This window comes from Lactuca saligna, chromosome 3, assembly GCF_052625555.1.
Source record: "Lactuca saligna cultivar CGN05327 chromosome 3, ASM5262555v1, whole genome shotgun sequence".
In the NCBI taxonomy this organism is placed as follows: domain Eukaryota; kingdom Viridiplantae; phylum Streptophyta; class Magnoliopsida; order Asterales; family Asteraceae; genus Lactuca; species Lactuca saligna.
Window position 1 is genome coordinate 117,502,450 of NC_136419.1, and position 26,686 is coordinate 117,529,135.

At 32.3% G+C, this 26,686-nt stretch overlaps 1 protein-coding gene across 1 annotated transcript; it reads right to left on the minus strand.

Annotated features, from left to right (window-relative positions):
• Positions 1-8,395: 8,395 nt before the first annotated feature.
• Positions 8,396-17,987, minus strand: SMC3 (structural maintenance of chromosome 3). The gene is made up of 28 exons (XM_078985762.1): positions 17,648-17,987; positions 17,447-17,536; positions 17,250-17,351; positions 16,988-17,164; positions 16,776-16,906; positions 16,594-16,672; positions 16,348-16,505; positions 16,185-16,260; positions 15,949-16,077; positions 15,715-15,859; positions 15,500-15,630; positions 15,126-15,278; positions 14,846-15,035; positions 14,585-14,718; positions 13,738-13,896; positions 13,012-13,320; positions 11,849-12,025; positions 11,666-11,749; positions 10,694-10,903; positions 10,503-10,592; positions 9,925-10,046; positions 9,674-9,832; positions 9,483-9,590; positions 9,347-9,407; positions 9,136-9,270; positions 8,965-9,052; positions 8,792-8,864; positions 8,396-8,694 (listed from the first exon to the last, which is right to left on the minus strand). Exons 1-28 carry the CDS (start codon positions 17,807-17,809, stop codon positions 8,577-8,579), a joined length of 3,750 nt encoding a protein of 1,249 aa, XP_078841888.1. The 5' UTR covers positions 17,810-17,987; the 3' UTR covers positions 8,396-8,576.
• Between the last annotated feature and the right edge of the window lie 8,699 nt (positions 17,988-26,686).

Below are 26,686 nucleotides of genomic sequence, written 5' to 3' on the forward strand. Positions count from 1 at the left end.
TATATGGTCAAAATTAGAAGTACCTCATCTTGGGATGTTATATATGCTCTCACTTTTGTTACTGGGATGTTGAGGATCACAAACGAGATGTGAATAATCACGCAAACCCACTTGACAAACTTGATGTCATTTACCATCTTACATTGATGTGTCGATTAACCACACACGCTTCATCAACAATGATAATTTTCAAGATGCCCATCATATCTCTTTGTAGTTCCTATTAGTGTGTTGGTTAACCACACACGCTCCACTAGCGACATATAAAGCATGATGTGCATTTTCATGGATTAGCATACTTTTTACATTTTTCCTAAAATAATTAAAAGTAGGATTTTAAAATTCATTTAGTTACTTTATGTCATTATACTTTTAGTGAGATTTAATGTCCTATCAAATTCATTCGGCTAACGACCCTCCACCATACAAGAGAGCGGTGGGTAAGAATGGATACCCAATGGCTGCTTCCTTAAACTCCCCTTATAGTATGGCTTCATGGATGAGGCGTACTAACGATTTGACTAAATTAGTCTTATACATGTAGTAATTATAAAAGTTTTAATTTTACATATACGATATGGTGTATTTTAAAACATTTTAACCATACAAGGTTTAATCTTTTAATAAATTAAACTTTTAGTTTAATTAAATTTAAACCATATTATGGATTTATTATTTATATTTTAATTAATCATTTAATTAACTTAACAATTGCATAACAGTATACAGCCCGGAAATCGAATTTTAGATCGATCGATTATTAGCCGACACAAACTAAATAAGAATTGAATATCTCGTTAATAAGAGCTCAACGATATAAAGACAGTCGAAAACGGATATCGGATGACAAAGTTATGAATATTTAACAGGCGTTAACTGTCTAAGCCTGTTAAAATATAACTTTAAAAATAAGTCAAAATTATCTGACGAAGTCTAAACGAAAGTTGTATATCACATCGCTTCCTACGCGTGGATATAAAGAACGTCAAAACGGAGCTTGTATGCAAAGGTTACGGATTTTAGAAGATAATTAATTTTTGGGATTAACCAGCGAGTGACATTTGGCAAGATCTAGGCCACTACTTCCTCCCCACAGCTTTGCACGAGATGGAGACACCTGGAAAATACGCCTAGCGTACCTCTTAGGTACGCCCAACGTACTGTTGTTTTATCCATTACGCCCAGCGTATTGGGAACTGGACATCCTATAAATAGAGCTCATTTTTCACTCTTTTTCTCACATTTCTTCAACCCATTTTCTCTCAAACACCACCAAACCCTCTAAGCCTTTCCCTAGCACCTCCTAGGTGTTATTAGCGAGTCTCGGAGTGCCAAAAGGCCCCGAGAAGAAGATCTTTAGGCTCAGAATTTTTGTCCGCGCAGAGCCCGGTTCCTCACTAAACTCCCTTGTAAGTGAGTTATGTTTACCATACTTTAGGTATAACTTATGTTTAAGTTCATTATCGTTATTATGAACCTATAAAAAAAATTTATCGGTGATTCAAAGTTGTTATACTGATTGATCTACTTACGGGGATCATGTCTAGGCTGTGATTTAGTAAGGTGTTTAAAATGGGATTTCCAAACAGTATACTTCGTATACCAAACAGACCCTACCTCTGATATGAGCCTATCTAGTTGTTCCTTGCTTGATAGATCATAAAAGTAGACTTTGAGTTAATGATAAATCTAGACTAATAATTAGTCGCAATAAATATTACACTGAAACTTAGTGATAATAATACTAGGTTTCGTTAACGAACAAGACAATTGTTAGAAGCGAAGCGTTGCCCGAATTTTGAATCGTCGCTTTAACAAGTGATTGCATAGTTACTTTCATCTTACACATAGATATGAAGTTTTTAATATTAATACATGCTATATGTGCTTATTATCTGTGTTCTTGATATCTATGCTAAATGAACGATTTATACATGTTTTACGTTATTTAAATTGTATATGTATTTTTATACCTATAAATATATTGGGTAAAAGATGGGTACAAAATGATGAGACGTGAAAGATGATGAGAAGCCTTAATTTTAACATTGATCCGGTCATCTAGCAGAGTATAGATGACAACCATAGAGTATTCTAGACAGTCCAGTGGAACGCTAGCAGGCTCGCAACCTGTAGGTGTTTGTGAACGTCGTGTTCACTAGATGTACTCTAAAAATCTTGGCAGTTGCGCCTAATAAATAACCTTTGAACTACGTGTTCACCAAATGTACGCTAAAAATCCTAGGAGCTGCACCTAATAGATAATATTGCCAGTTGTGCCTGATAGGTAACAAAGGCAATTGTGCCTAATAGATAACATCAGCAGCTATGGACTTAGTGCATGTTGGATAAACCCTAGCAGCGATGGACTTCGTGCCTATTCCTTAGGATAATACTTAGGAATGAATGAATGAAGAATTGATGATTCTTATGGAAGATTCTTAAGAATAAGGAAGATTATGGGGATGGGAAATTAGGTTAATTTTTTGATAATTAAACATAATAATTATATTATTGTGGGTTGAAAAGCCTATGTACTCACAGGTTGCCCAACCTGACCCACTCAGTTTATTTGTATCACAGGTATTGATACGAAGATACATTACACTGAGAGATTAACGAAGATGTAAATCATTAGTGTAAATGAATGTAAGGACTGTTTATGCTTATGTTTCTGTATTGACGATGACAAACGAATGTTTAATACAAATTAAATAAATTTCTTCGGAAATTCTTTGATAATATTTTTATCAGGTTTTCTAGGAACAAATTCCGCAATATTATTCTTTAAAACGGATATTCTTATTTTTAAATAAGCGTAAATATAATTTTTGAAAAGAACGTGAATTTGGGATGTCACGTAAAGTCACCATGTAATATGTTATTTTTAATTATTTAAATTAAGGTTTTGCTTAAAAATTCTTACTTATTACATTGTATTAATTTAATAAAAAATATTATACTTTTTATATATTTAATAAAATCTTAGTAACTTATTATTATTGTTTTAATTTTATATAGTTATCTCTAAAAAAGGTAATTTCTACAGGTTTATCGCTTTCTGATAATCAAGTTAAGAACTTGACACTTTATGGGATTGAAAAATTTTCACGCCAGAACAATTCAAGCCTCAAAGATTTTAATGGAACGCCTTACCTTAATCACCGGTTTGTATCTTCTACAGATAATCGATTGATTACTAAGGAGCTAGATTTTGACATGACGACTCTATTGAAAGAGTTTCATCGGCTACCTGGTTCATTAACAATTGAACAAAGAGGTGTTTTGACGATATTATTACAAATGTTAAGCAAAAGAAAAGAGGTGTCTTTTTCGTTTACGGTTACGCAGAAACCGGGAAAGGGTTTCTTTGGAAAACAGTATATGATGCTTTAACATTGGAAGGTAAAATCATGTTAAATGTTGTTTCAAGTGGTATTATTTCATTATTATTGATAGGAGGTAGGACAGTACACTTTCGGTTTATAGTCCTTTTAAATCTTACCGAGGATTCGTTTTGTTCTATAACGCCCAAAACTGATGTTGAATTGTTAAAAAAAGCATCATTAATTTTATGGGACGAGGCACCCATGATTTACAAGCATGCCTTTGAAGCTTTGGATAGATATTTTAAGGATATTAAGTTTTGATCTTCGTAGTAATTCAAAATTGTCATTTAAAGTAAAAGCAATTGTTTTGGAGGTGATTTTAGATAGATTTTACATGTTGTTCCTAATAGAAGTAGACAATACATTGTGAATGTTTCAATATCTTCCTCTTATATTTGGTCAAATTGTGAAGTCCTAAGATTAACAAAAAAAAACATAAAGGTTAAGTCTTCAGACATCTTATATTGAAGAAGCAACCACATTTGCAAACTGGTTTTTGGATATAGGAGAAGGGAAGTTTTGGTTTAAACAATGGCAAGGCAATTATGGATATACCAGATGATATTTTCATTACTGATTCATCGGATCCTACTGGTTCATTAGTTGTATTTGTCTATCCTTCTATTATTGAAAATGCAAAAAAAAATCCGATGTTTTTTTATGAAAGAGCAATCATTGCATCGAAAAATGAAGTAGTTCAAGACAAACAATCGTTTTTTAACATTATTTCTTGGAGATGAAAAAGAATACTGAAGTTCAGTTAGACTTTGTCATTCGGATTTTCTACACGATGACTTCAACGAATATTTATACTCACTTGATATTCTAAATAGCCTTAAACCTTCAGGTTTGACAATTTATTAATTGGTATTAAAAGTCGGTGTTCAAGCTATTTTATTGAGGAATATTGATCATAAATACGGTTTGTGTAATGAAATGAAACTACGAGCTATAACATTGGGTAAACATGTTATAAAAGCAAAGATAATTTCTAGAAGTAATATATAAAATCGTATGCTTATTCCAAAAATATCACTAAACCCTTCAGATAAAATGATTCCTTACACCTTTCAAAAAAGACAATTTTCACTTGTTATATGTTTTACAATAACAATAAACAAACACTACTAGAAAACATGGTGTTTTCCTACGGAAAATAGCTACGGAAAATTTTCGTAGCTAATTAGCTACGGAATCTCTACGGATCAGCTACATAATGGGATGCCCTAGTTTGGTAACGGAATAGCTTCGGAATAGCTATTAATATCGTTCATAAAGTCGTGTGCCCCTTCGGGATCAAGTACTCGTTTCATTGTTTAGCATTGTAATGTTTATACTTTTCACCAACTTGTGATGGATTATGTTTGTATATGTATATTTATATACATGAATGAGTTGTGGTATATGTGTACATGTATATGTGTATGTATACGTGTTTGTGAGATGTATGTGTACATATTCATAAACATTATAGTGTTAAACCATTAAACGAACAATGGATCATGTATGTGCACGCGACTTTATCAATGATGTTAATAGCTATAAGTTGGTGAAAATATAAATAATCGTATATAATAGAGGTGTGAAAAAAACGGAGCGAAAAAACGACGTTTGGTGCCCGAAAAATCGAAAATAAGAAAAATCCGTAGCTAATCCGTAGCTAATTAGCTACGGATTAGCTACGGAATTCTAACGGAAAGCATATTCCGTAGCTATTCCGTAGGTAATTACCTACGGAATCCATTACTTGTTTTTTGGTTTAACACTATAATCCATTGCTCATTGTTTAACGTTGTAATGCTTACATATACATATACACACATACATATACATAAGCACACACATACATACTTATACAAATATACATATTTCCCATAATTATCATATTTTTTCATTATTTAATTTATACATTAAACATATATTATTTTAATTGTTTGTTTGTGTGTTAACCACATTTTTAATTTTTTTTGAATATTATTATTATTGAAAAAAAATAATGAAAAAAATAATAATAATAGTGAAAAAAAAGTTTTAAGACTTTAATATTGAAAATAAAATAATAATAATAATAATAATAATAATAATAATAATAATAATAATAATAATAATAATAATCACAATAATCGAAAAAAGAAAGTGGATAAAATTAATAGGAGACAAACTCAGCAAGGATGTGACATGCCCGGCTAGATGGTAATTGTGTTGCTTAGTTACGTAGGAGACTTGAGTTCGATTCTTACCCCACCCCTTTTTTTCTTTATTTTTCCAAAAACAAAATAAAAGCAATTGGAGTCTAAACATTTAAGGAAGTGGCATACCCGGTTGGGAGAATTTAGATCATCCGTGGGCCCAGTTCAGTGATATTCCAAATGAGGCTCTTCTACAGATGTTTTCGCGTTTCGGGGTAATATATTAAATACTTGTTATTGTATCTTATACTCATTTGTTTTTAGTTTGTATTTTTAAATTTACTTGTTATCTTTTACAGACAATGTACAGGTGGCTTCACAAGAGAATGAGAACATATTTGATGCATTCAAGTGTGTCCTCAAGGATAGATACAGAGATAGGATGAAAGGTATCAGGAAACAATCTGCCGACATGACACGAAATGATGGGAAACCCCTCCCCCCAAAGTTTTGTAGCTACTATGATGGGATGCATAACTACCGCCCCGAACGCGTACCGGAGACTGTGTGGCAACGTTTGTGTGATGTAACGGATATGATACATTATTATTTTTTTGTTAAGTTTTTTATTTCTTATTATATTATTGTATTTATATATATATATATATATATATATATATATATATATATATATATATATATATATATATATATATATATTCTTTTCACAGCATTGGTCCACAGAGAAGTGGCAAAAGAATTCAAAAATCGCTCAGCAGAACCGCAACACTGCAGATTCTAGTGGGTCAACAGCAAGACACACTGCGAGTAGTATAGGATTTGACCAGCACCGTAGGAAATTAGTAAGTATCACAATAATAAATTTTATTATTCTTATTTTGTTATAACACTAACTACATTAATTGTACGTTGACTTTTATGTAGGAAAAATTGATGGGTAAACCACCCACACAATATGATGTTTTCGTGAAGATGCATAGCACTGCCGAGTCAAAGAAAAAATATTTTGAGGGAAATCATGAAAATATTGAATATTGCTCGCAGACGGCCAAAGAAGCACTAGTAACTTATCTTTATCATTTATGTATATTGATTGTCTCATTTTTGTATATGACAATCATGTTTTTTGTAATTTGTAGGAGGGGTATCTGCATGGGTTGGTCAACAAATTTGGTGAAGATCCTTCAAATCGTAAGGATGATGTAGATGTATGGGAGGAAAGCCAACTTAGAAGAAAAGGAAAGAAGAAGGGTGCTATCTATGGGATAGGAGCATCGGATATACATTTTTTGGTTTTAGGGACTCCATCTTCCCAATCCACCCAGTCCACCCAGTCGGATAGCACACAACAAGAGGTATGTTGATAATACTAATTAAATTGATAATAAACAAAAATATGTTGCTAATATGGTTAAAAGCTAGGTAGTTTGGTGAGAATATTGATTAAATTGATAATAAACAAAAGTATGTTGCTATTATGGTTAAAGGTTATGTAGTTTGTTGATAATATTGATTAAATTGATAAAAATAAATATATGTTGCTATTATGGTTTAAAAGTTAAGTGTATTGCTATAATTATAAACTAAAATGCATTGTTACAATAAACTAAAATAAATTGCTATTATTGTTTAAGTATTGAATTGTGTCACCATTTTTTAGGTTGATAGGTTGCGTGCACAAGTTTCTGTCATGGAACAACAACAACAACAACAAATGAAAGAACAAATGGAGATGGTTATGAGGATGATAAATATGTCTGGAAATCAACCCCATGGTCCCCCCGATAATCCACCCGAGGACAATTGATAAGTATTTTGGAACAATTGAATTTGTAAACACTTGTATTGTTTGCTTGCTTTGTTATGCCTAATTTGTATGGTACTTGAGACATTTGTATGGTATTTAAGACAATGGAATTGAATGTGTCAAAGTTGGTATTAGGGACATTTTTTGGTGTATTTTGGACAAATTGAATTGATATGGTATTTGACAAAAAATGAAAATTTTTAAATTTTTAAAATTTATTTTTTTTGATAAAATGAAATTAGTTACGGACTAGCTACGGAAATCCGTCGCTAAATAGGTCCGTAGGTATTCCGTAGGAAGAAAGTCAATTTTAGTCAAACTTGAGTTCTGTCGTTAATCCGTAGGAAATCCGTAGCTAAACAGTTCCGTAGCTATTCTGTAGGAAAACACTTGCGTAGGTAATCCGTAGGTAATCCGTAGCTATGCTATTCCGTAGCTATTCCGTAGGAACATACACCCATTGGCAATCTGTAGGTATTCCGTAGCAATTACCGGCCATAGCTATTCTGTAGGTATTATACCTACAGAAATATCTGTAGGTATTCAGTAGCAATTCCGTAGGTAAAAGTTAGCAATTCCGTAGGTAAAAGTTTTCCACGGGCATTTATGCTACAGGACATTTTCCGTAGCAAATCCGTAGGTATCGCCTTATACCTACCGAATAGCTACGGATTGTGTCGTAGCTATTACCCTAGTTTTCTAGTAGTGAAAAGTCAAAAAGAATCACTATCAAAAGTTGGTTGTGTTTACTCATGAGCAACTACAAGTTGCATTGTCCGAGTAGGAATAAAACAGGTGTAAGGAATCATTGTTTTTGACTTGTGTTCAAACAAATAATTAGAAATTTATAAATTTAAACAATTATTTAAAATATGTAATTACTAATTTTTAGTAGTTTGGGTTTACTTACATACTTATTCAACAAAATCTTTGTTTAAATAAAAAAATATTACTTTAATAATTCTTTGATGTTCAAAAACTAATATTATTTTTATTTTTTTAATACACTTAAGTAATTCATAAGTATTTCACCTAATGAAGTGAATAAATGCAATCAAGCACACATTGCATTCATCATTGTATACGTTTTACAATAACACATGGGCATTCAAAACTAAACCTACAAAGATATACCACTACTACTATAACGTGTCTTTACAATATATATAACAATTACAACACAAGATCATAAAATTATTATAAGTTTGCAAATAGTAAAACAGAGTTTAATTAATCCTTTCCATGAACCACAAAACTCCCCGGATTTATCGTTATGCTCTTTGTGCAATTATCAGTTTTGTAAATCCCCACAAGCCGATCAGCCAACTCAAACATGTTATTTCTCAAACTACAAATTAATTTTTTTTTTAAAAATCCAAATTACTACAAAAAAAAAAACATATATTTTTTAAAACAATAAAAAAAGTATCATAAATATTAAATACCTTATGATAACAAACTGTGCATCCTTGGTTCGATCCTTAACATAATGCCCCACAATTGAAACATTCTTAAAATCTATCACCACAGATTAGATTAAATTAAATATAAGTAAATATAAAATAAAAATTATATATACATATTCATTAAAAAAATTAGATATGGCAGAAAAACATACCTAACGCAGCATCGATTTCATCCATAACATAAAGAGGTGTTGGCTTGTAATGATGTAGTGCAAACACAAGAGCTAGTGAACTCAAAGTCTGTAAAAAAATATTTTTATAACATGTCACAAAATATACTAAAGAAAATGAATTTTTTTTTTTTTTATAATATATTATTTTACCTTTTCGCCCCCTGATAAATTAGCGATATTTTTCCAACTTTTTTTCGGAGGCCTAACACTAAACACAACACCTTCTGAGAAAGGATCTAAAGAATCCACTAATTCAAGCTCTGCATCACCTCCAAGAGTAATCATCTACAAAAAAAAAAATTAAAATTTTAATTAAATATCGTGATTTGTATTTTTATTTTTAGATTATATTTTCACAAACCTGATACATTTCCTTTAGTTTAAGTGAAATAGTGTTGAAACCTTCCATGAACTCATCTAACCTGAAACAGACGAGGAAAGCAAATTAGCATTATTTAAAAACGTTACGTAAGGGTATTTTAGTAATTTCACAATACCTTTTCTTTCGCCATTCATCGTATTGTTTTTTTGTCTCATCGCGTTCGTTTGTAACTAAATTAAGCTCTTCGACTCGCTCGTTGTATACAGATACTTTGTTACGATATCTGTGAAATTAAATAATAATAAAATTAACGAGTAATTAAGGGAAATGAAATAATGAAATTAAAAAAGGGAAATTCTTTCTTACTCAGCAATGGAATCAAGATTAGGGTTCATCTCTTTCATTTGTGCTTCAAGTAACGCCACCATTTCTAAAGCCTTTTTAAGGTCAGAGCCTTTGGCAAATGATTCGTTTTCTCCAAGTGTGGCTTGAAGCTTTTCTGGATCGACTAAATCTTTTTTAATTCTGTCAAATTTTTAAGAAAAAAATAAAAATATATTAAAAGTTTTGTTTTTTGGAATGAGATGTTAAAAGATATAAAGTAATATGAAACTCACTGTTCTATATGCTTTGAAAGAGAGTTGTGTAACTCCTCGAGCTTTTTCTTGTATCCTTTCTCTTTCATTTCCAATTCTTTTATCAGTTTTTTCATGTCTTGTAGTTTAAAATCAGCATCCACCTGTTTTTTGTCATGTGTTAAACCTTAAATTTACTTTTTGCCAGAAAAAGACCTTGTACTTTTTTCATTTTTTCAGATCTGGCCCTTTTACTCATTTTTTGGGTTTTTTCAAGAAAAATAAAAAAGTTGACTGTTTATTTGAAACCATTAAGAAGGTTAAGGGGTTTTTTCGGAAAAAAAATTACAAACTTGGGGGGTTTTGGAAAATATGAAAAAATACAAGGTCTTTTATGAAATTAACCATTCTTTTTACTACAGTAATGTATTTTGAGTGTTTTTTCTACTTAAATATAGCATTGTAGTTAAATATTATTTATAATAAAAACATTATACTTTGAAAAATCCATCTAACTACTTTTCAAAAGTACAACTCTTTAATAGGCATTGTATTTATTTATTTCCACAAAAGGGTAGTGATGTAAAAGGAGAGAGAAAGAGAGTAAATAGTTAAAATACCTCAGATGCCCTCAACTCATCAACAGTCTTTTTCAAGTTTTCATAATCAGATTTTGCTTTTCCAAGTGAGTCCTTGTGTTGTTCAATAAGCTACACAAAAGAAAACAAAAGGTTAAAAAAAAATAAGAAGAAGAAATTTAAGTCAAATGGTAAGTTTTTTAAATGGTAGAAGTAAAAAAGTAAAAACTGACCTCTTCTGTCTTCTTATAATCATCTTGAACCTTGAATGCTTTTTCTTCAATCTCTTTAAAAGAAGCCAATAAATTTTCCTTTTGTGCATTCAGTTTTTCTATCTCTTTCTCTGATTCTTTAATCCCATTTCTTAATTTTTTCAAAAGTTTGTTCCCAGTTTCTATTTGAACTTTGTGTCGATTGATCTCTGTGCTGTTTTTATCAATGTCCTAACAAAAACAACAACATCAGTGAGTGGCTACTTTTAAAAAATTGGATGAAGGGCAAAATAGTCTTTCAACTTGAACATAAAAAAAACAAGTCAAACAGTTTATAATAAACTCATAACTCATAATATAACATATACCCTATTGTTTACAACCACCTAAAATGCTTTATTCAAAAAAATTGGATGAAGGGCAAAATAGTCATTTGAATTGGACTCAACAAACCCTTTTTTGTCAAAAGGATCGAAACCAAGGACGAAAAATGCAATGAAACTACAATTTCCGCAATAAAAAAAAAAAAAAAAAAAAAAAAAAAAAAAAAATCAAACTTCTGGATATGAAGACAGGGACTAAATAGTCATTTTAATCAAACTTAACAACTCTTTTTAGCACCAACCAAGTGAGGGACCAAAAGTGCAGTGAAACTAAACTACAGGGACTAACCACGAAAATATCAAAACATTTGGATTAAATCCATAACTTTTCAAGAAGCACAAGAACAAAAGTTGTAATTAGGTCTTTTAATTATGACAAAGTTGCAAAAATGGTCCCTGTGGTTTGTTGAAAAATGTCATTTAGGTCAAAAAAGTTTTGAACTACCACCAATGGTCCAAAACTTTCATTTTGTTGTAATTTTGGTCCAAAACTTTTTATAATGACATTTTTGCCCTTTCTGTTTGTTTAAGAAAAATAAGTTGTTGATTGGTCAACCAGACTCAACTTGTTTAGACCCTATAAAAATTACCATTTTGACCCTATACTTACATTTTGGATCTTGTTAACCTTAGCCTTCTGATTTTTCAACTTTTCACCCCCTGCATTCTCTATTTTGCCTTGAAGCTCCAACACCTAAACAATAATCAAATCTTGTACAGTTAAACAAATAGTATTATATAAAAAAACTGTCAGAATGATATAATAAAATGGAAAAAATATTAAAATCCCAACCTTCTCCTTCAACTGTTTCGAACCTTTAGTCAACCTATTGATTTCCTTTTCTTCTTCTGAAATTATTTTCTTGAGTTCTTCAAGTCTAGCAATTTCAGCCTTACTTGGTTCAGCTGAATTCTTTAGGGAATCAAGTTGATTTTCAAGATATTCATGTTGTGAATTCAAACTCTCAATCTGTTTCATTTAAAATATATAAACAATTTTATAAAATCAGAAAGTCTAAAAATAGCATATGATTATCACAAAAATGAGCAAAATGGGTAGTCCGGTTTAATAAATTGACCACGTATTTGATTTTTTGTAAAACAATGTCATTTTGGAAAAGAAGAGTGTGAAAAGATTTAAAATTTTGGGAAAAAAAATTATATTTCGAAGTATTACAAACAAACTTGTTTGTATTTTGAAAAATAATGTCATTTTGCTAAAAAAAATGTGAAATCACGTCATCAGTTAGTAACATATGAATAATTTTTGCAAATAACTGTGAAATATATGATTATTTTTTCTCAATAAAAAAATAACATTATTTTAAGGTGTTCTTTGATTGCAAAAAAATAGATTAAAATAAATAAATAAATAATTGATATGACATCATCAGTTAGTAACGTATGAACAATTTTTGCAAATAATTGTGAAATATGATTATAATATCGTTTTAAAATGCTGTTTGACTGAAAATATATATTTTTTAAGGTTTTGTTAAAATAACTGACATAATCACTTTGAAAATTCGTAAAAAAATATAAAATTATATACAATTGAAGACCTTGAAATCATCAAATAGAACTATAATAATACCAAAAACTACAATCCACATGTTGGAAAATCAATGTCCATTTCTTAAAAAATCAAAACAAAATGGTCTATTTGTTAATGAGATCATCCATTGTTTTAAGGTGCTTGTTAATTACTTGACATGATCACTTTGAAAATTTGTCAAAAATACAAACTTAAAAAAAATTAAAGACCATAAAATATTAAAAGAGAATTATAATAATACCAAAAACTACAATCCACATGTTGCAAACTTGATGGCCATTTCTTTAAAAAAAAAAAAATTCAAAAAGGTGGTCAATTTGTTAATGGGACCCACCCATTTTGGTATTTTTTGTGATTATCCAAAAAAAAATATGAATATTGTTTCATAATGATTTTTTTACCTCTTTTTGGCTTTTGGCTAACTCCATTTCTAAACGTGTGGCTTGTTTTTCCAAATCCTTGTATTCTCTGACAACTTGAGAGATTTGTTGTCTTATGTTTTTTAATTTTTCTGATATTTGAGTGAGTTCATTTTCAGCTTCAGTAAAGGATTCACCAGAGACACTGGTGGCTCTGATGGAAGTTCCCATTTTACCCCCGCGTGGCTTGTTTCCACCTCCACTCATTGTCCCTGATTTCTCAAACAGAGCTCCATCCAGTGTCACTACTCGCCGGAATTCTTGATTCCCTCCGTATGCGATTCGTGTTGCCTAAAAACAATGGAATGGAATCACAAACGAATGGAATGGAATCACAAAAAAAAAAAACAGAACTTAAGTTACAAAAAGAAAAGTTTGATCAACGGATTTCATGTCATTTGAAATGTATATACTAAAAAGTTTTCTAAACTATAAAAATTATACAAAACTGAAGACCATGAAATTTTGGAATGGAATCATAATTTTTTTTTTTTAAAAAAAAAACATTTTGGAAAATAAAGAGAGAAAAAGTTTTGAAATTTTATAAAATATTATTGTTACCAAAGATTAATATGTAACTGTAATGTATCATGGAATGAAAAACAGCCAAAAGAAGGATTAAGGAATCGAATTCAAGAGTAATATGTAAAGGATCTTTTAATGGTTTTATTTTGAAGAAAAAATAATGGGATAAATACAATACAATACCTGATCAATATCCTTGGCAACAACAGTGTTTCCCATTGCTGCATAAAAAGCAAGTTTCATTCTTTCATCTTTCACTTTGATGAGATCAAAAAGACGTGGAACGCCCTCCGGAGTGCTTACTTTTTCCTTCATTCTAGACATATGATTCCCTTGTTTTTCCTGCATCAACACAAAAATAATTTTTTTTTTTTAAAAAAAACACACAAACAACAACATTAAACTATGCTCCAAAAAAGTCAAATAAAAACAATCAAAATGGGTAATACAAAATTCTAAATCAAGAAATTTGGGCTTCATTTTTGGTAAAAAAAGAAATTAGGGTTAATCTCAAATTTAGTTTTTGCCTGAAAAAGGCCTTGTACTTTTTCATATTTCTTGAAAAAGCCCTCAACTTTGTATTTTTTTCCCTCAATCTTCTAAATGCTTCCAAATAAACCCTCAAACTTTTTCATTTTTCTTGAAAAAACCCTCACATTTTACATTTTTTTGGAAAAAAATGATTATAAGGGACAGATTAACCCAAAAAAATGACTAAAAGGGCCACATTTTACATTTTTTGGAAAAGAAGGAAAGAATACAAGGTCTTTTTCACACAGAAAATAAATTTGAGGTTCAATCCGGAAAAAAAAAAACACAAAATATAATGTCTTTTTTTTAAATTAACCTAAAAATTTATTGCCCCTTCATTTTGTTCTCGAATTTGTGTGATTTTAGCAGATAACTTAACCAATACTTCACATCATTAGCAACCAGCAAGAATATATCATCACCTAATTGCCTAAATTCATTGTTTTTTAAAATGACAATTTATTAAAATTTAAAAAAAAAAAAAAAAAGGATCTTTTACCAATATCATGAAAGTAGCAACACCAAGATTGTTCTTACGAAGCATGTCCACACATGCTTGTGCTGCAGCTGTTGTTTCCACCACAATATAATCAAGTCCAGCACATGCTGTTGAAACTGCCACGTCATACTTTGCTGCAAACAAAAATCCATGTCATAAACAGGGGCATAATAGACCTTTTTACAATGTAAGGATAAAAACATCACAGAAAAAACGGAATGCTTTTGTTTTAAATAATGCTAAATGGAGACTTAAACTTACCATCAATAGCACCCAAATCACCCATTCTTCCATAAATACCCTCAATTGAATTCGAAGATTTTGCTTGCAATATTGCTTTTAAAACAGACCCTTGATTCCTTTCAGTTTCCATGACAGATTTTAGCTCCATGACTTTTTGTCTTGCTGTTTGTTCAAGAGTCATTAGAGCCTCTTGTTCTTTTAAACATTCCTGAAAAACTCACAAAATGATTAACTATTTAGTAATTGAAAACAAGGGTAGAGTTGGAAATATGAAAAAGAGACAAGGAAATGAACTTACTTGTTCTACTTTATGAGCTTTTGATGAATCGAGTTTGTTTTTTTCTAACTTTGTTTGCATATCTTTTATGCTTGAAGTCTTTGTTTCAACTTTCTTTTTTATATCATTCAATTGTTTTTGAGCATCCAAATATGCCACACGTCCAGCTTCATGCTAAAACATTCACACATTGAAATTAATATTAATAACTAATAACTAATTTTAATCATAATTCAAAAATATAAAATTTAATCTTCATGTTTCAAATCTATTTCGGATTTCAAAGCTTTTTAATGATTCAAATGTAATATTTGTTACTTGTAATACTATGTCATTACACCATTATAACAGATATCATAATTTAAAGCGTTGAAAATTCCAAAAATGCCCCTCACCTTCTCAGACAAAAGTTTCTTTTCTGTAGATGCCACTTCAAGCTTTCCTTGATGCTCAATCAGTTCTTTTTCCCAAGGCTTTAGTTCAGCACGAACCTTTGCAACTTCTTCTCTGAATTTCTCAGTTTCAACTGTTAAAAAAAATTATAAATAAATACATATCAAAACAAAATTTTATACTAAACCATGTTTCTATAATAATCTATATTATATACCTTTGGAGCTTTCCATAATTTCTTCCAATATCTTTTCTTCATTCACCAAATTCTTTTGCAGTTTAGGAATATCTTCCTCTAGTTTGGGGATTAAATTAGTTGACTCTTCAGATTGCCTTGTGATATCTGTAATCTTTGCTGAATCCTAATGAACAAAAGAGAGATTATGTATTGATGTTATAATCTTATTCATTTAATGCCACATATGCAGAAGACATATATGATATATCTTACCTTTTCAACTTTTTCTTCTGTTTTCTTGATCTTTGTTTTCACATGTTTTAAATCTTCTCGATGTTTCACATCTTGTCTCTCAAATTCCTTGAATTCATCTTTGCACCTTTTAAGCTCAGTGTCAAGTTCCTTTAAAGCAATGCAAAGAAAAGTAAAAGAAAATATATGTTTATGTTCTTTCTTGAAATACATATGTAAAGAAGCTTCTGGAGATAAATAAACTACTCAATCAAAACCTCTTGTCTCTTCATAAACTTGTTATGCTGTGTCTCAAGCTCCTTCAAAGAGTTTTTGCTTTCCTGAATCTTCTCCCTATGAGAAAAAAGAAGAATCTTTTCATTAAATATTACATAAATTACATCAAAAGACGTTTAAAACCATTGTTAAAACAACAATCACCTTTCAGACGTTATATTTTGTTGAAGATCGGATGTGTTCTTTTGAATTTCTTCCATTTTTGTAGCATTCTCCTCAGAAGCAAACTGTACTCCTCTTTCTTGCCACTTCAACAAAGATAACTCCTTAAGCATGTAATCTTCTGCTTCATTTTTCACACTCTGAAAGTATTTATCATGTTAATTAATTATTAGTTATGAAAGTTGGTGCATAAGTATATAATCTAACAAACATGTTATAAGTTATAACCTCTAGATTTTCTCTTTCTTTATCAGCTAACTTAACCATCTGCACCACACCAGACCTCTTTTCATTCAAAGCTTCAAGCCTTATAGACCAAAAAAGAACATATGGGCATCAAGAAACATGACAACATTCAAAAAGATTTATCAAAAATCAATGACATATAATAGATATAATTTAAAACATACTGTTTATGAGACTCCTCAATTTTTTCCAAGTATTTGTTGGTTCCAATGATATCTTCTAGGTACTCAAGAAACCCTTCATCATGAGGACCTTGAGCTTTTGGCTTCATAAGTGAAATTTGTTCAACCTCACCCTAAAAAAAGTTAGCAAATTGTAAGTCAAAACTCATAATAAACACATGAAAAGATAGATTTAGTTTCTTGAAGTACAAAACCTGAAGAATCAGAAATCGATTGTTGTCCAAGTCAACTCCTTTCCCTTTTAGTTTCTTGGTAACTTCTGTAAACTTACTGTCACGTCCATTAATATAATACTTAGAAGAGTTGTCTCGAAAAGCTTCACGAGCTATAACAAAATCACTTCCTGGAACAGCTTCATATGTTTCATCTTCCTATAATCAACAAAAGTAAACAAATACATTCAGCATCTGCTCAAACAACACTGTATTAAGCCTTGAAGAGAAACTTTATACATACCAAATCAATGATTTCTTGAAAGTGAACAGATACACGTGCACTGTTGAGATTTTGGTGGTTGGTTGAATTGTGAATAAGCTCCGACACTTTGTTAAGACGCATCTGCACCATTTTAGTGAAAGAAACGCTAATTTTGGTTAACAAAATATCGGTATAAGCCGATTAACAAGTGTGGGTAGAATCGAATAAAGTATTACCTGCTTAGCTCGCTTGCCAAATACGAACAACATAGCATCAATCACGTTACTCTTCCCACTACCATTAGGACCAACTACAGCGGTAAAGCTCTGTTCAGGAATGTCAAATGAAGTTAACACCAATGAACTACTAAACCCTAGAATGAAGATCCGGAATTTTCAGTATACGGGGTTTACTAAAAAAAAAAAAAAAAACCTAACCTTATGAAAGGGCCCAACTCGTTGTGCGCCGGCGTAAGATTTGAAATTCTGCATAACCATCTCTTTGATGAAAAGCCGTGGAGTTGATGGCGGTTTTTTCCCCGGAGTTGACTTTGGATCTGTAGACATGAACTCACTGTCGTTATCCATCACTTTCCCCATATTTTGCTAAAATAATCAAAATTCCCTTCACAATTTCAAGGTTTTCTTCCAACTTCAAGCGGATTCTCGCCCCTTTTCACTCCCTGCTGAGAGATTTCTCCGATGATTCTGTGTGGTGGATCTGTTCGGAATTTCAAAATGGCAAAACGAAATACGATGAAGTATTTGGGCGCATATAATTTAGAGCAACTGAAGGTTCAAATTTCCCAAAATCTTGAGCGGGAATTCAATTCAGTAAAGTAGAATGGAAGAACTACAACTTTGGTCCTTTAAATATATACAATTATTCGGATGTAGTTTATTAGTATTGTTTTTAGCTTTTTTGGTTTAAATAAAGTACGGAGATGTTTGGCTTACAAAATGGTTTTGAAAGGAATTGGATAATGAAAAATTGGATCCGAAAGAAATGGAATGTCATGTGCTTTTTGTTGACATGAAATTTGATATTGAATATGTTTTCTGTTTGGTTAATAAATTTGTCAAAAGAATTAAAAGTTAAATTTTATAAGTTTTTTTATAAAAATGATTAAACTTTTATTTACACAAAGTTAAACTTTCCTAACAAATATAAATTGCACAAATAATCAACATATTATTTGATCACACGGCTAGAAATCATAACAACTTTTTAAAATTACCAAATAATTATAATAGAGAAATCTATAGAAACATCTCAATATTTTGGGGGAAAAATTAATAAATTTCAAAATTTTATTTTTTGAATATAAAAGTTCCGATTTTTTAACTTTTTGAATAAAAAAGCCTAAGAAACTGATTAATTTATTCACTTTAGCTCTTTTTAACATGTTCAACAGGTCATAAGTTCAAATCATTAATTTTTTTCAAAATAATAAGACTTTTCTGCAAATTTTGTCAAATTTATATATAATGTATAAACAGATTTTTTACTTATTTATATCTATTTTTACGTACTTTTGTTTTTTTTTAAGTTTTTATATGTATCTGTTTACGTATTTTTATGTAACGTCCATAAAAATCATGCTAAATTTGAACTTTTTAATTTAAAAATCATTAAGTTATTACAATTCGTTTTCAAAGTAATATCATATCAGAGTTTCCCATAAACATAAACACATATACGAGGAGTTGTACAATCACGCATTTGTCTTCCCGCGATCATCTGATCTACCTGAAACAAAAATTGAAACTGGTATGCCCCACCGGCCCTCAACTCGTATCTGGAATGCTCCTGAGCCCTCAATACGAGTCTGGCATGTCTACCCGGCCCTCAACTCATATTTGGATTGCTATAAGGTTTGTTGGCTACCGCACAAAGCAGTATAACCTCAACCCAACCCACATAATATGTCGACATATAAAACAGCTAGTGTGCATACAGATAATCACATAATAATATAGGCAGTCCTACATATCTACCTAACTGGCATAACAAGCAGCACTAACTCCTACTCAACATACTACCAACTGGTAGGATAACATATACAATGGGTTGGTATTGGTGTCTTTGACCCCTTAGTATAGTGAGGATAACTCACTTCTCAAGTAATGCTGAAATGAACAGAAAGCCCTAATTGTTATCTCACTGAAAATCCCGAACTATTCAAATAATAATGAATATTAAGTCAATAAATGGGAATACTAATCTTGACTAAGAATCCACATTGTCCGTTTCGCCTTTTTCTTTAATTTGGACCAAGGCCCAATACTAAATTCACTATCTAAAAGTTTGTATTCATAAGTCTATTAATGGCCTAAATTTCCAAATTGGACCCCACTTCCTAATTGGACCTTAATCTAAAATCCATGACCAAAACTGGCCCAAAAATCATAGTTCATAAAGTCCAACAATGCCCATGCCATACTGGCCCAAGAGTAGCCCAAGCCCAAAATGTCAAAAGCCTAACAGATGATGTACATGGGACGTACTCCTCTCATACGCTGGGTGTACTCTTCCAGATGTTAACCACCATCGGGGTGGTTGACTCAGTACGTTGGGCGTACTGGATTTTGTGACATCCCTAATTTTCACGACCAGAAAAGACCGATTTTCGTTTATGCTTTATAAAAATCATAGTACTTTTTTTTTAATTAAAGTATTGCGGAATTTGTCCCCATAAAAACATGATAATTACGTTATCAAAGCATTTCCGAAGAAATGTATTTTTTATTTATTTTAAAACATTGGGATTTCATCGTCAATACAGGAACATAAGCATAAACAAAGTTTAACATTTACACTAGTGAGCTACATCTCTTTTAAATCTCTCAGTGTAAAGTAGCTTCGTATCGACACATGTAATACAAATAAGTTGGAGTGGGTCAGGTTGGGAAACCTGGTGAGTACATAGGGTTTTCAACCAACAATAATAAAATTATTATATTTAAACATCAAACAATCAACCCAATTACCCATTCCTATTATCTTCTTAAGGATTTACCCTAAGGATCAGTTATTTCTCATTCATTCATTCCTAAGGATTATCCTAAGGAGTGTGTACGAAGTCCATTGTTTTCAATGACACAGTTGTCAAGCACAGTTGCTAGTTCTATCACTTAGGCGCCGCTGCCAGAATTGGGACATTTTCTATGAGGCGCTTTTGCTGGTATTGACCTTTAAACGCTACTGTCATGGTCATAAGGCTCCTTATTAGGCGCAGCTACCGATACTGTTCTTATAGCGCAGCTGCTAGGACGTTTACCGTAAATCAAAATCATCTACAGGTTGTGGTGCAACTGCCAGTGCTCATCTATAGGGTGCTAGGTCCACTGCTGCCAATGTATACCTATATGGCACTAGGTCCGTACTACTAATGTTCCTCTATTTCAGCTTTTATCCCTCATTTAAAACATGTATAAAAATCTTCCACCAGCATAGACAGCAAGTATTCAGACAATATGCACTCATAGCACATAATTTATATTAAAATACTTCATATCTATGTGTAAGATGAAAGGGACCATGCACTCACTTGAGAAGATGGTGACTCGGCGTTTGGACAACACTTCGTTACTCTTAATGAAATCTTCATACGGACTCCGTTTTCGTCTGCCTTTTTACCGTTAAGTTCCTATTAATTAGATCTTCAACTCTAATTTAGGTCGCGTAAGCCTAAAACTGCTCGAACTAAAATTCGAGTTTCGGGTCATGCATCGCTATGCCAAATCTTAGAAAAACCATAACTTCCTCATACGAAGTCATATTTGGACGTTCTTTTTATGGACACTCTCGGTTTAACATTTTCTATGACTTTTGTTTAGATCGTTAAGGCTAAAATTTAATCTATCGTAAATTCACTATTTACGCTTCCCGGTGCCGTGCTGGTTTTGCCATAAAACTTCGACAAGCCATAACTTCCTCGTTATAACTCGGATTTCGGCGTTCTTTATATGTACGGAAACCTTGAGACATATTCTACAACTTGGTTAAGACTATTTATTATAAATAATATTTTGTAGAAAAGTCATTTCCGACACTTATTGCCTCTAAATTAACTAGCCCGAATCTACGGGCGTTACAGATTTACGTAGGGTGTACGTGGGGTTTTGCTAAAACCCTAATAGGTGCTTAATGGCTTAAGAACTTAAGCCCAAACTTCAGATCCAGTGACCAAATGTGCATAGGACTTATAAAGTTATGAACTTTAACACTTTGGACGTCCAGAAAACTCTTAATACTTGGTCTTAATCCATTAAGACCTTCATACTCCATGCATAGGACGTCTTAAGTCGTATGGACCTCATTTTATCACTCAAAACCTATTAAAGAGTCTAGAAGGGCAGATTATTTTGTCCAAATCACATCATGCACCAACTTGGGACTTTTAGGAAAAAGGATTGGCTCCATAAAGCTAATATAGCAAGATCTACTTCATATTAGCATGAAGTTTGAAGCTTTTTACCTTATGGAGCTCCTATAGCACAAGGAAACTTCTGATCTACAAGCTTGCCTTCCTTCTCCAATTATTTGATGCAATGACTTCACTTTCAAAGGCTCAAAACATATACACATCAACTCACACTCATACACAAAACTAGGGTTTGGGATGTTTCTTGAATATGGAGGTTGAGAATGATGAGAGAAAAATGAGCCATAAGGATGTTTATATAGCCCCCAACCCTAGATATTAGGGTTTTCCACCTGATGTAAGTACGACCAGCGTACTAAGGCGCACCTTAATAGGCTTAGTATACTATTATGTACGCTAATCATACTCCTTCCTGGTCCAAAGTTGCAATTGGCTCTACACTTCCAACCTCAAAGAATATAAGTGACAAAATAATGATAGAAGGGAGGATTCGGAAATACCTATGAAAATCTCGGGAAGTTACAATTCCCCCACTTGACCTATATTTTGTCCTTGAAGTCTGTTGTGGTAAATAGATCCAGGTAATGTTCCCGCATCATAGACTCGGGCTCCCGAGTCCACTCGGATCCCCTCTGATGCTCCCATTGTACCTTTACCAAAGGTATCTCCTTGTTCCATAGAACCATCATCTTCCTCTCCATAAAGGCCACGAGCTTCTCCACATAATTCAGGCACCCATCAACGTGAATATCATCAAACGATACTATTGCCTCCTGATCCATAATACATTTTCGCAATTGCGAAATGTGAAAAGTGTTGTGGATCCGACTAAGCTCATTCGGTAGCTCTATCATGTATGTCGCCTTGCCAACCCTGGCAACGATCCTAAACGGCCTAACGTATCGGGGACCCAAATTCCCTTTCTTCCTGAAGCGGATCACACCCTTCCAAGGCGAGACCTTCAGGAGTTCCATGTCACCAACCTGGAACTATAACTCAGATCTGCGCCTATCGACGTAACTCGTCTGCCAACTCTGAGCGGTTTGCAATCACTGTCTAATATGCTAAATCTTCTTGGTAGTTTGCAAGACTACCTCAGCCCGTCCCATCACCCTGTGTCCAACCTGACCCCAACTGTCACAACTAGGAATTTTGATGCTTTGTAAACATTGAACAATGATAACATGGGGATTAAAACTTGAAAGCATGTATGATGCTTATTCAATGACAACAAAATTTCATCAAACACTCTATACAAACACTTTAAATAGTCAACAAATAATTGGAAACCCTATAAATCCTGGTTTAGGTCCATCATGAACTAGGATTTCCTTATTGGGCCTAATGGGCCAATAAGCTTCCAAATTGACTATTTTGTGCTTATGACTCTTAAATGGGCCCTAATTAGACCCACATTCATGAAACTTAACATTTTGGACCATAATGGATCTAAAATGGACTAGTTATCTCTAATGGGCCTTATTGGTCCATAACAAATCTAACTAGCTCAAAATGGGCCATGAGACTCATACTTTAATTTATTTTGGGCCGTGAACCATCTCCAAAGACCTACTGGGCCGAAAAATCATCAAAATGGGCCATAATATGGATTTAAGCACAAAAAGGCCCAAACTCTTTATTTCTTCTCCCTCTTTCGGCCCAACTTCAAAAAATGGGGGGGGGGGGGAAGATTTGACTTTTACATGGCACCTCATATTTGTCCATTGGAAACCCATGCATAAATCCCATACTTCCATGCATGTCAACTCATTTTATCTCCTCTCCCCTCTCCTCTTATATCCTCGGCCGAAACACACACACACCCCATCACTATTTCAAAGTTTCTTCAAAACTCTCTCTAGAACCCCTTCAATTTTCCTCCAAAATTTCGAGAGTCACAAGGGGCTACAAGAAGATCTTTTCTTAATATCACTAATCCTTGGTAAGTTGTTGTTTGATCCATGCTTTAACTTCTTGATTTCCTCAAAAATCTCCTTTAACTCATACAAAATTCGTAATCTTGCTTCTTAGAACACATCTAAGCCAAAGATCTTCCAAGAAGCTTGCTAGGCCGAAAATTCTCACCATTTTCTTTCATTCTTCTTCAAAAACGAGATCCACAAGAAAAGGTGAGTTCATACCTCTTTATTTTCGGTTTTTACAAGATTTATGGGGGAGAATACAAGTAAGATGTGTAGATCTATGTATTTTTGTAACATATGTGTGATTTCTTGAATTTATTTGATAAATATGTATGAAAAATCATGATCTAGCCGAGATCCTTAACCATGACTAGGAAATATACATTCAATGACATCTTAAAACATGTTATTATCAAGATCAAAGTATTATACAAGTTCAAAATAAGCAAAACAAAACACAAATCCAAATTATGAACAATTTTTGACAAATAAGTAAAAGATGGGAAATAAATGTCATTTACGGTCTTATAAGGGTCAAGAAGGTCAAATCATTTAAAATATGAGTTATTATAACAATCTTGATTTTAGGACTAAAAGTGTAAATTTTAGCCTAATGGGCTAAACCTTGGGTTTTTCGGCCTTCAGGCCCAAATTTTCAAATAAGGTGTTTTCAAGGGGTTGAAATGGTAAAATTCTCAAAACAAGGGGAAAAAAATAAAAAAATATATTTCAGGGGATTAAAATGATATTTTTCCAAACAAGGATAAAAAAATGTAAAGTATTTGGATTTTGGGCCAAAATTGTAAAAGTTGCAAAAGTTTGGGCTTTAACCGAAAAAAACTTTTATGGAATGGCTGAAACTGCCAAAGAATAAGTTTTGAGCTAAAAATATCACTTGAACAGATCTATGGGTCAAAAGTGTCAAGAAAATGGTTTAAGGGCTTAAAATGTCTTTTTTTTTTAATAGAGGACTAAAATTATCATTTTTTACTAATGAAGGGCTGAAAGGGTTCAAACCAACATTTTTGAGTCAATGATTTATTTTTAAGATATCGAGTCAAAAACACCAAACTACAACTTACGAAAAAGCGAAACAGGAATATACATGAAATTCTAAATATCGTTATAAGTAGCCGACCGGCCTTGTGTCGTTACGAATCTAAAAATCAATCTTTCCGACAATCATGCAATACCTAAAACAATTAAATATTCAAGTCTTTGGGCTTGAAAGTTCTAATCATGCTTGTTGGGCCTTTGTGACCCATTAACATGACTTTTAGGCCCAAAGGATAATAATAAATGTTATTAGGCCTTCTATGACCCAATTTCATATTTAAGGATCCCTCAATTGCTTTTAAGTGTTATTGGGCCTTAGTCGCCCTTTAGCATTGCTAGTAAGGTCCAAGTAAATCAAATGCGAAATGGGCCAACGTGCCCTTCGTATACCCAATCGCCATAAATAACACGTGGGATTAGTAGGACCTTGTAATCATATTCTTCTCGTTTATTAGGCCTACATTCAATTCAGTAAACATATACAAGTTGTTAATCAATGGTAATCAACTTCATGTTAGATTTAGTGAGTAATAGCGGGCGGCACCTCTATGGGTCGTATGTAGTCTGTATTTATAATCAAAGTCTTCTGGAGGGAGAGCGAAAATTTGTGTATAAATTTATACGGGGGTGACTCCCCCACACCTCAGTTGTTCGCTGTTAGACTCGGCCAGTCTAGGGTGACAAATTCTTAAGATCAATTTCGACGTTCGTTAGAATGCCAAGACAAACGAACTAGTCATTATCATGCGGTTATAACGACTCACGTAAACAAATCTAATACTATCTGAGTAATCAGGGGAAAATCATAACCATTCTTTGTGACGGTTTAACAATTTGAAACAATTATATCTCTTGATCGGAAAACATCGGGTTTTTCGAGGAAATCAACACCATTCATTTGTACTTTTCAATAAATATAATGCAAAACTTTTCATTTATACACGCTTTGAAATCATTTATGCATAAACCTGTGGATCTTCACACTTTGTTATAAACAATTGACTTTTTCAGAAAATATCAGATTTTCTGAGGTTTTATAAACTACACAAAACATTTTCATAACAACCATGCTTATGAACTCACCAACATTCCATATGTTGACTTTTTTTCAAAATAACTTGTATTCTCAAGTAACATGTAAGCTGAGGAGAAATACCAAGTATGTTAGAGTATTATATATATATATATATATATATATATATATATATATATATGGAAAACTATCAAACAATTTATGTTATGAATTTGTAATGTTTAAACAATGTACCTGATGTGAACAATGTCAATTGTAATGTATTGATGTATGGGAATGTTTATGTTATGATTCATGTATATTCATTGTGACGATATTCAATTTAAGTCACACGAGCCCTCGGACGTTTCCACCGTCTGGTTCGGGGGTGTGACACCAACAGACCGGGGTGCGACATCTCCGCCCATACAACATCTCAAAAGGTGAAGCGCCAATGTTGGAACGATAGTTGTTGTTGTAGGCTGTCACACCCCCAAACCATAACAGTAGAAACATTCGGGGGCGGAGAACTTCATGTATTGTATCATAACAAATGCATAGTAAAGAAAGTACACACCACCATAACATATATTTGAAAAGTTTACATGAAAGTATTTATTACATGCTTTAATATCAAATACAAAGTGATGAAGTTCCAAAAGATGATACTAATGCCTGAGCGTTAATCTCCAAAAATAGATGCTAACCTTGATTAGCGAGTTCCTGATAATATAAGTTATTTCAAAGAAAAAGTGCCAACATTTAAGTTAGTGAGTTCACAAGAAGTTCATTTAAGTAATTAAATGCCATTTGAAAAGTTCGCGTTTGATTTCAGAAATCCGATATTTTCCTAAGAATGATGTTGTAAAACCGCTTTTTGTGCAAAATGAATGTATTTGAACCAGGAAAAACCTATATTTTCCTATAAGTGATAAGCAATCTTAAACAACCAAGCCTGTAATCTGTAAGCAAATATGTCATGCTTAGAATGAAGAATGTATAGTTTTATGATTAAGTAAAACTAATTAAGAAAGTGTTTGTCCTGAATTATGAACATGTCGATAATACCCCATTGTATGTTATTACCCTCCCCCCCCCC

What these genes read in the sequence shown, in the direction of transcription:
- SMC3 (XM_078985762.1), bottom strand. Translation starts at nt 17,809, where the DNA reads ATGGGGAAAGTGATGGATAACGACAGTGAGTTCATGTCTACAGATCCA. An exon ending in TGATTTGGGTGCTATTGATG is followed by an intron (nt 14,719 to 14,845) that starts GTAAGTTTAAGT and finishes TTTTGTTTGCAG; the next exon opens with CAAAGTATGACGTGGCAGTT. An exon ending in CTTTCAAAGCATATAGAACA is followed by an intron (nt 9,833 to 9,924) that starts GTGAGTTTCATA and finishes AAAATTTGACAG; the next exon opens with AATTAAAAAAGATTTAGTCG.